This window comes from Tripterygium wilfordii, chromosome 17 (assembly GCF_013401445.1).
Source record: "Tripterygium wilfordii isolate XIE 37 chromosome 17, ASM1340144v1, whole genome shotgun sequence".
In the NCBI taxonomy this organism is placed as follows: domain Eukaryota; kingdom Viridiplantae; phylum Streptophyta; class Magnoliopsida; order Celastrales; family Celastraceae; genus Tripterygium; species Tripterygium wilfordii.
This window is the reverse complement of record NC_052248.1, coordinates 3865453-3875986: the sequence shown is the minus strand read 5'-3', so window position 1 is coordinate 3875986 and position 10534 is coordinate 3865453. Positions and strand designations below refer to the sequence as shown.

Sequence of the window (10534 nt, the reverse complement as noted above, 5' to 3'; positions counted from 1 at the left end):
TCAGAAGACTGAAACTTCATCTCGCATGAAGAAGAGACCAGAAGGACCTCCTTTAGGCAGCAATGCTAACTTCAAAGGACTTTCAGCACCTTCTTCGACGGTCAAGGTGCCTTTGTTACGGTTAAAATTTGTTTTTACAAAGCCAGGACAAACACAGTTGATGCAGAAACTCTCATACTTTTTGGCTGCAATCCTTGTGTATGCATTTAAGGCTGCTTTTGACATCTTGTATGCAGCTGTAAATGTTGGCCACCCTTTGCTTTCCAGTGAACCTTCTTTGAAATCCTTCCGAAACTCCCTCAACACCTCTTCGAGTCTATCTTCTGTGAGTTTCTCTCCATCACCCAACACTTCTTTAGCCCATTCATTTGTTATATACTGCCCAAAAAGAAAAAGTAACAAAATTGAAGTGAGCCAATTATCCCAGCTGTTGAGATGATAAAGATCCCAATAGTACGGCATCTCAGTTATCTTAGCTATTGAGATGGATACACAAGATCCAAATGAATTCGTGGGCTCCATATATCCCACATAATGCATATGAAATCCTGTGCGTATAACTCAGTTACCGGGATAATTGGGATATCAACTGCTGCTGGGATTCCTATTATAACTGTTTCCCTAAATATTGCTTCCAAAAAAAACAAAATTTAAGGCCATGCATACTATACCTCTAACTTGCCATAGTAGGAGGAGACATTGACAATTGTTGGTGAATCTGATAGTTGGAGAAGAGGAGCTAGTGATTCAATCATGGTTTTAGGTCCACAGTAATTTGTTTTGAGGCATTGTTCGGTTAATTCGTAAGTTTGAATCATTGCGCGACTAGGATCGATCTGTCCACCTGAAGCTCTTATGGCTTCAATGTCAATAGTTACGCCAAGCATTCCAGCATTGTTGACCAAGATGTCAAGTTTTCCGAACTGGGTTTTGACGAAATCGGCGAAGGAAGAGATGCTGGCAGAGTCTGCTACATCAAGCTGATGAAAAACCACTTTGCCAGAAAGGCCAAGTTCATTAAGCTTTTGAACAGCTTCAAGGGGCCAATTGCTTCACTGTCTCATATCCAATCCCTTTGTTTGAGGCAGTCACAACTGCATACCTGCACATTACAAAATCAAAATTTGCATTAGAGAATGAATTAATGCAAATAAATAAAAAGAAGAGAAAATGATTTAGCGATGAATTAGCACATACTTTGTTGCTGGTGCCATTGTTGATGTGGAGAAGAAGTTGTTACTTTGTAAATAAGAGGATTGTGTTTCTTGCTTAAGAAAATATGAAAGAGAGAGAGATTGTTGATGAAACAACCAAACTTTGTAGGGTTTATATGGGCAACGATGGATGTAGGATTTCGTCAACTTTGAACAACAAAGAAAAAAATGCCGGCCAAATAAAAATTACTCTCATTTTGACCTTAACTAATCCAGTGTGATCTCTCTCACGAGCAAGAACCACTTTTTTTTTATTATTTATTTTAAAAGCCATCACGGCATCATCTTTAATTAATATGATATGATAAATCTTTGTCAAATACAAATCGGGAGCACTAGGCATCTCTAACAAATTCAATCATAACATATAATTAGACATCGTAATAACAAAAGTCAATTTAATTAGATAACACGTAATACTTCATATTTCTCTACCTCACGTCCCTCTATACACACACATATATATAATAAACCCTTTTAATTTTTCTAATTCAACACTCAAACCTAAAACATGCGCATCACGTCCTTAATCCACTAGTCAACTGATAGATGAGACTTAAGAGAAGTTTTAGGGCTATAAATGGTCAGCTACAGTGGGTTTTTCAGTTTTTTGATATGAATTTATTCGACCAATTAGTATGTTTTCGAAGATTACAATTGGTCAGTTCGGTAGTCGGTTCGATTTCTTTGGTTTTTTTAACTCCCTTAAATTTTAATATTTTTGGTGGGTTTGATTGTCAAATAGATGTGTCAAAATTTACTAACTAAGATTATTCCGATGTGCCAAAATAGATGTCATGTTGAATTTTTCCGGTCACTCTCTCACTTGAAGGACGAAATATATACCTTTCAATAGTTGAAGGAATGACAAAGTTAAGAGCAAAAAAAATTTAAGGACAAAAGTGAAATTAGAGGTATAGTTGAGGGATCAAATGTTGTATTTTACCCATTCAAAATATCAAAAGTACAATGGTTATAGCTGAGATGGCCATAAAAGGAGAAGTAGTCCGTTTGAAATAAACGGCTACTGACACAGATTAGACTACAAAGAAAGTAATTAAATGGGCTGGCAATAAAAGAAAGAAGATGGGCTTCAAGAGAAGAAACCCAACTCTTGACAGACCCACCAAGAGACAATCTAATTAACAAGAAAGCCCAAATAGAAAACAAATAGGGCAAAAGCTAACAGAAATACAGAAGAGATCGTGAAGCTTCCAGACACCAACCAAGAGAAGGATGAAGACCAAAAGCACCACGAGCTTCAGCAGGAAGGAGGAGGAAATCAACCGCATAATCCATGATAAATCTTTGTTAAATACAAATTAAGTAACAGCTAAGCTAATTTACATATCAATAGTGCTAGTTAGCTCATATAGTAGTAGTCCATTGAACCCCAAGTCTTTTAAATGAAATTTAAAACGTTTTAACTCTAAAAATACATGTTAGATTTTTTTAAAAAAAATACATATTTATAATCGGCACATAAAACTTTTTCTAACAAAATCTATTGTCGATGAGTTTTATCGGAAAAATCTTAATTCCATTAGTTTTTTCAATGAAATTTTCGAATACAATGAATTAAGAACTAAAACAATAAATTCTAGACTGTGTTTTAAAAACAATGAAATCTATATTAAAACAATAAATTTTAGATAATTAATTTTGGGATAAAAGAGTGGAAATAAAACTATTTCATTTATTAAATCAATGGAATAAACCTGTTGGGTTCCCATGGGTTACCAAACTGATGGGCTACATGTCATTTCATTTACATATATAAGGTAACATTAAGGATCTTGGGTTCAACTCTCATGTCTTGCTAATTTCTTTAACATAACTTTGCCAAAAATCTTATTATTACTTGGTGCATGTGTGACGAGGAGACTCACGTGTTCTGGATTTGCCATGTGCGACATGATTAAATATAGTTGTGTCTTGGATGAGTTCCTTGTTATAAGAAAATCTTATAAAGAAACCAAAAACACAGGCCACAAAAGAATTGGTTTCTAAGTTTGTTGGCAACATTTTTTATAAAAAAGCTTTTGAGATAAGCTTTTTTTTTTAATCCAAAAAAAATTATTTTTAAGTAATTTTATATATTTAGGTCCCTTTCTTTCAACTATTTTATATATTTTGGAGGATTTTCTTGAAAACTCTCTTCGATAATCTCTCTTCAACACAATCTACACTCTAACCATTCAATTATATTCTGGATCTTTTCGTACTTACTACTTTTACATTCGATTACTTGCTACAAAGGACCTTCAATTACTATTCTAACTTGAGCGTCGAAATGTCTTTGTCAGGTACCACACCGGTGCATCATTCTATGATTAAGGATATAATATAGCATGTTGCTTCCTATGGCTTTGACTAGTCTTGAAGCTGAAATCAAATCCAAAAAACAATCACATTTGGATGTTAAAGTCATTTTTTAATTATTTTTAAATAAGAAAATACGTATCATTTTTTGATTTCATTTTTCTTGTGTCATTACTGACGTATTAAAATCCTATAAGATAGACATTTATATTGTTAATTTTATTATTGCCTTCCTAAGAAATTAGACTTAATGAAAGAAAATTTGTTTCTAAAATAAATAAATAATAAGGGAGAACTATCCATAGGTCCCTACTTAAATCTTTGTATTCCGTTAAGTCCACTTGTATTTTGAAATTTCTAATAAGTCCTGAAAGTAAATTGGTCAAAAATACCCTTGTACATATAACATAACCTAAGATCTTTTTCTTATTTCCTATCTCACGTCTCTACCATCTCTCTTTAAAACTCAAATCTCTCTACCTCGCGTCTATATATATGGGTAAGGTGCAACACCCCTGAGTTAAAAACCAAAGAAATTTTAGAGGTGTAAATGGTTAGTTATGGTTGATTTTTTGACATGAATTTAACTGACCAACCGATCGGTTATCGGAGATTATTTCAGTCGATTGAGAAATTTTTATAAAAATCGACCAATCAATCAGTTTCGAAGTCGGTTCGTTTCTTTGGTATTTAACACTCCTAAGAAATTTTAATATTTTTGGAGGGTTTGACTGTCAAATTTAGAAATCAAGGGGGTCAATTGGCAATAACGACAAAACTTAAGCATTTGTTTTGCAAAAATCATACAATAAATGTTATAATCCCATGACCATCAAAGTCAAAGATAACCAAAATACTAATTTACATCTGAGACCTAACTTAACACACGCAACCTGAGAATCGGGTTTGAAAAAATCGGATTGATCATCCGGAGCAACTCGCACTACAACAAACCAAAAATTTCTAGCCAAGGTCAAAACGACCGCTATTTCAAAAAAAAAAAAAAAAAACATAGGTCAAAATTTACTTGTAGTAACAAAACTGCAGAAGAGTAAGTATCACAAGGATAATAAGATAGAAAACAAATAAAAACCCGAGTCAGAAATGAGATCCGTGAATAGTAAAGGGGTGACTGTAGCAAGTAGCGTAAATGCTGGTAGTCATCCCAAAAACAATTTCTGGACACATAATCCAAGAGATTTTTATGTAGCATTTATACTACTTTTGAAATGTTCCAATTTTTAACAATTTCACCAGCATCTCAATATCATTTCTCTATTTTGTCCTCATCAAATTTACTTTGGGCTAGTTTGGTAGAGTATTTGTAAAGTAGCAGATATGCTAGTAAAAATGGTGATAGCAGAAATGCTAGACAATTTTAGTAGCAGAAATGCTGGCTGAATGCTGAGTAGATGTTTGGTTGTAATTTTACTGTTAACATTTTTGCTGTGTAACATATTGTAATAAATTACGTGCAGGGGTATTAAGTCTATTTGTTGTATATGTTGTATCCAAACATACAATTTAATTTTTAAAAATAATATAATGACTTTTAAATAAATTAAAGATAATAATAAATTATCAATTAATTAATCAATTATCAATTTAATTTAATTTATTTATTTAATGAGAAGGATTTTAATAACACTATTCCTTCATAAGGGGAACAAATTTTACTTGCACATACAAAAATATACAAATATGAGGGGTAATCTTGGAATTATATGAAATTACAAGGGACAATAAAGAGAATAATTTGTAAATGCTCCAAAAAAGCTACTCAAGAGTAGCATTTGGAAGTTGGAGGAAAATGTTGGTTAAAAGTGTCTCGAATTATGTGCAATTCAATTGTTGTTTGGTTACATCTAGCATTTATACTCAAAAGTAGTAGAAATGCTCTACAAAAATGTGTTCCAAACTAGCCCTTTATCCCACTTCTACCCCTAATATCGTTAAAGAATAGTTCTATTAAAATGCTTCTCATTTAATAAATAAATTAACTATTATTAAAATTTTAATTCATTATATTAATTTTATAAATAAATTTTTATGTTTGGATATAGTTATATTTCTCTATTACAACTAAGATGTATAATACTCATATACGTAATTTATCAGAATATGCTACACAAAATAAATGTTACCAACAAAAATTCAACCAAACACTACAAAGCATTCAGACAGCATATCTGCTATTAAAATTGTCCAGCATTTCTGCTACCACTATTTCTGCTGACATATTTGCACATAATTAAGCATATGCTAACACAACAGGCTACTTCATGTTTTGTTTGTTGGAGAATCGATCCAACGACCATCTCTGTAAAGCATATTTATATGGAATACACACGTACTTTTTCTCATTTGATTTTTCTGGTTGCCTAGTTGTAATCTGTTGATGTTTTATATATATTTAAAACAACTTTAATGCATATATTGGACATGAAGTGAAGGGTAGAGCGGTGGCTAAAATTTTGGGAATTGTACGTGCCCTAAACCCAAGTTCAAATCTCACTATATTATATATATCAAAAGATGGGTCTTGGTCCCTGGGACCTATGATTTCTCAACTTCTTAGTATTATTTTTCTGTCTTTTTAATAGCAATTTTTATTTTATTAAAATTGTAAAACTTTTTTTTTATTAAAACTAAACGTTAAGACTTTTCTTTAAAGATTGCTGCGTTATGTTTTTAGTGAAAAATACGTATTTTTTCGAGTATTATATATAGAAGGACGAAATCTTTTATTATTTTTCTATCTTTTTAATAACATTTTTTATTTTATTAAAACTATAAGACGTTTTTTTTATTAAAACTAAATGTTACAACTTTTTTTAAAGATCGCGGTGTTATGTTTTTAGTGAAAAGACGTATTTTTTTAGTATTATAAATAGAAGGACGAATTCTTTGTGAGATTAACAATTTTAAGAAAGACAAATACGAGTATTGTAATTTTTAATGCTTTTGTGTGTAAAGATCACTTGCAGAGGTTGTAGGTTGTTTTATCTTGGGGACGACGACGTTGTTGTATATTGCTAGCACAAAATTCATAGGCAAAGCCACGAAATCTTCTTAAAGAGAGTGACATAGTTTGTGACTCAGTAATCATCTCAAACTTGATTCGGTTTGTTCTTATTTGTAGAATTTCGAAGTAATATTTAATCAATTTTTTGTGGTAGTGCTTCAACAAAATCAGTGATCGATTTTTGTGTAAGTGTGGTTACATAAAGTTTCACTACTTACAAACGGGACGCTGTTATTTTGGACGATCGGAATTAGAGAAGCTCAATCTAGCTTTGACCATCTCTCAAGAGTTTATTAAAGTCGTCTTTCTTCCTCTTTTGGTTATTTGACATAATCTATGACCGTCCCATATTGAGCCGTCATGGCCGTCTCCAGATATCAGGTCTTCATGTCACCGTCACCGCGTCATGACAGTGAACGTACTATAAATAATACTGCAAAAATTTACAGTTCCACAAGCCAGGCAGCCATAGAGTCGTTGTTTTTGCGTCGTTAATGACGTCTTGAATCCTAATTCTATTTGTACGACCGATGAATTTGAATTCAAGATCAAGACTAGGACTAATAAAGACCAAGACTAATAACACAATTACGTATCCATTAAGTGCACAAATACCTAGCTAGCCATAAAATATTAAAAACGAAATCTCACATCGCTTGGGTATTAGTTGTTGGCTAGCTAGTATATTCAATTGGGCCGGTGTCCCCCCTCCCTTGTAAGTTTGTATGCAAGGGAAACATTGGGATGAATTTGTATTCAAGACCAAGGCTATGACTAATAAAGACCAAGACTAATGTCAAAATTACGTACCCATTGGCTACACAAAGACCTAGCAAGCCATAGAAGATGTTCTTTTGTGTCCTACAACAACAATCCATTTCTTAAAATTTTTGAAATTATATTTGCTCAAGAATAAGTACTTCCAGCGAATTGCATGAGCTTCAGTCTACTCTGAGTTCTTCAAGAATAAAACCCGAAAACATGCACAATAAAAAGAAGCAATTATGCACAATCACAAAAATATTGAGACGAGGGAACTCTAGAAATTTTCAGAGTCTAACAATTCTTACGTAATGGTGGAGAAAAGATAAAAGTGGAGTGTGATATGACATATCTCTCAGACCATATATAGATTATAATTGCATGAGAATTGTACACTCTGCGAATTCCATAGCTCCGGATCCAAAACAAAAACTAATTACTTCATATTTTGGACATAAAATTATGCATAAAAATGTTTTACTATACACCAAACAATAATTCGTTCAGGATCTAACATTAAGCATGGAGTTTTTTTTCAAACATCTTTTCGAGATCAATTGTGCTTTGATCCACAATCACAATAATAAAGAGATATCTTATTGGCTAAACACAAAAGAAAAAAAAAATTACGTGATCATATGTAGGTATATATATATACACACACACATACGATCCATCAGAAGACTGAAACTTCATCTCGCATGAAGAAGAAACCAGAAGGACCTCCTTCAGGCAGCGATGCTAACTTCAAAGGACTTTCTGCACCTTCTTCGACGGTCGAGGTGATATCTTATTGAGTTGACTAAACACAAAAGCAAAAAAAAATTACATGATCGTATGTAGGTATGTATAGGATTCAATAATCTTAAAGGTTGACAATAATTAGACATATATATATATATATATATATATATATATATATATATATATATATATATATATATATATATATATATATATATATATGATCCATCAGAAGACTGAAACTTCATCTCGCATGAAGAAGAGACCAGAAGGACCTCCTTTAGGCAGCAATGCTAACTTCGAAGGACTTTCTGCACCTTCTTCGACGGTCAAGTTGCCTTGGTTACGGTTTAAATCTGTTTTGACAAAGCCAGGACAAACACAGTTGACGCAGAAACTCTCATACTTTTTGGCTGCAATCCTTGTGTATGCATTGAGAGCTGCTTTTGACATCTTGTATGCAGCTGTAAGTGTTGGCCACCCTTTGCTTTCCAGTGAACCTTCTTTGAAATCCTTGCAAAACTCTATCAACACCTCTTCAACTCTCTCTTCCTTGAGTTTCTCTCCATCACCCAACACTTCTTTAGCCCATTCATTTGCTATATTCTGCCCAAAAAGAAATAAGGAACAAAATTGAAGTGAGCCAAAATGATTCTTCCTAATTGCACATGAAAACATGTGTATAACTCAGCTACTTGGGATAACTGAGATAGCACTGACTGGATCCCTATTATAACTGTTTCCCTAATCACTACCTCACAAAAAATATATATATTAAGGACGTCACTGCATATTATATATACCTCTAACTTGCCTCCGTAGGAAGAAACATTGACAATTGTCGGTGAATCTGATAGTTGAAGAAGAGGAGCTAGTGATTCAATCATGGTTTTGGGTCCATAGTAATTTGTTTTGAGGCATAGTTCGGTTAATTCGTATGTTTGAATCACTGCGCGACTAGGATCAATCTGTCCACCTGAAGCTCTTATGGCTTCAATGTCAATAGTTATGCCAAGTATTCCAGCATTGTTGATCAAGATGTCAAGTTTTCCAAACTGGGTTTTGACGAAATCGGCGAAGGAAGCGATGCTGGCAGAGTCTGTTACATCGAGCTGATGAAAAACCACTTTGCCAGAAAGGCCAAGTTCATTAAGCTTTTGAACAGCTTCAAGGCCTCTCTTTTCATCTCTTGCTGCTAACACCACTGTGATGCCATTGGAGGCCAATTGCTTCACTGTCTCATATCCAATCCCTTTGTTTGAGCCAGTCACAACTGCATACCTGCACATTACAAAATCAATATATACATATGTTTACGACAATTGAATTAATGATTAATGCAAATAAATAAAGACAAGAGAAAATGATTTAGCGATGAATTAGCACATACTTTGTTGCTGGTGCCATTGTTGATGTGGAGAAGAAGTTGTTACTTTTGTAAATAAGAGGATTGTTTTCTTGCTTAAGAAAATATGAGAGACAGATTGTTGATGAAACAACATAACTTTGCAGGGTTTATATGGGCAACGATGGATGTAGGATTTCGCCAGTTAAAGACTTGTTTAATAGAGTTGAAAGATTGATTTTTAATACTAGTAGAAAAACGGTAGAAAAAAAACTGAGATTAAAGTTTTGTAATATACAATGAGGTGTTTAAATAACTAAAAAAGTTGAAGTTGGCCAAAATGTTGTTGAAGTAAAGTATTATAATATTAGATTTTAGGATATTTATATTAAATTTAATCTAATAAATATTATTTTTATTAAAATTAATTTTAAGTATAAATTATGAAATATTTTAAAATCAAAATTAAAGTAATTATCTTAAAATATTAATAAAATGATGGATTTATTAATAAAATGACTTATTTAGTTATTTTGTATAATTGTTAACTGCAATAATAATATAAATAATTTTTTAAGTAAAATTAATAAAGAAATAACAAGTAAAAAATTGTTAACTATAATAATAAATATTATATAGCCAGCATCTATTGTGGGGCCATGTTAGTTTTTTTTTAAAAAAAAATTAAGAACCATAAAAACAGAAATTCTCTTATGTGGATCAAAAGTGTGGACAAATTTGTGGACTTATTTTTTAACCATAGATATAGTGGGTCCCATAGTAAATGTATAGCCCCTATTTATGTTGTGCTTTATTACAACCATTGATTTTGGTTCACATAGTAGAATTCCTCCTATAAAAGCTAGCATTTATTGTGGGCCCGGGACAATTTTAAGAAAAAAAGTAGAAGCAAGTCGTTTTCCGGTTGATAAGCTCCGAATCAAAGCTTATCCAATGTCAATGGAATCGCTGGCATATATATGGCCAGCAGTTCTGTTAGTCCCGCTCTCACGTTTGGTGAGGTGTCCATCGACAGCGAATGAATGACACAATGGATCCGCTAAACCAGACTCAAAAAAAGAAAAAAAACGCTTGCTAAAGAAAAATTACTCTTATCTTTAC

The 10534-nt window shown here is 32.6% G+C and overlaps 2 protein-coding genes across 3 annotated transcripts; both read right to left on the bottom strand.

Moving 5' to 3' along the window:
• LOC119981827 ((+)-neomenthol dehydrogenase-like) lies at positions 1–2513 on the bottom strand. The gene is made up of 4 exons (XM_038824969.1): positions 2410–2513; positions 1057–1102; positions 672–980; positions 1–378 (listed from the first exon to the last, which is right to left on the bottom strand). Exons 1-4 carry the CDS (start codon positions 2511–2513, stop codon positions 1–3), a joined length of 837 nt encoding a protein of 278 aa, XP_038680897.1.
• Positions 2514–7783: 5270 nt separating this feature from the next.
• LOC119982705 ((+)-neomenthol dehydrogenase-like) lies at positions 7784–9571 on the bottom strand. 2 transcript variants are annotated; one of them, XM_038826207.1, is made up of 4 exons: positions 9458–9571; positions 8871–9348; positions 8276–8673; positions 7784–8211 (listed from the first exon to the last, which is right to left on the bottom strand). In XM_038826207.1, the coding sequence occupies exons 1-3, from the start codon at positions 9472–9474 to the stop codon at positions 8296–8298; spliced, it is 873 nt and encodes a 290-aa protein (XP_038682135.1). In that variant the 5' UTR covers positions 9475–9571; the 3' UTR covers positions 7784–8211; positions 8276–8295. The 2 variants fall into 2 exon arrangements, with proteins under 2 accessions (XP_038682135.1, XP_038682136.1); XM_038826208.1 differs by having other exon boundaries at positions 7784–8225; positions 8290–8673.
• Positions 9572–10534: the final 963 nt, after the last annotated feature.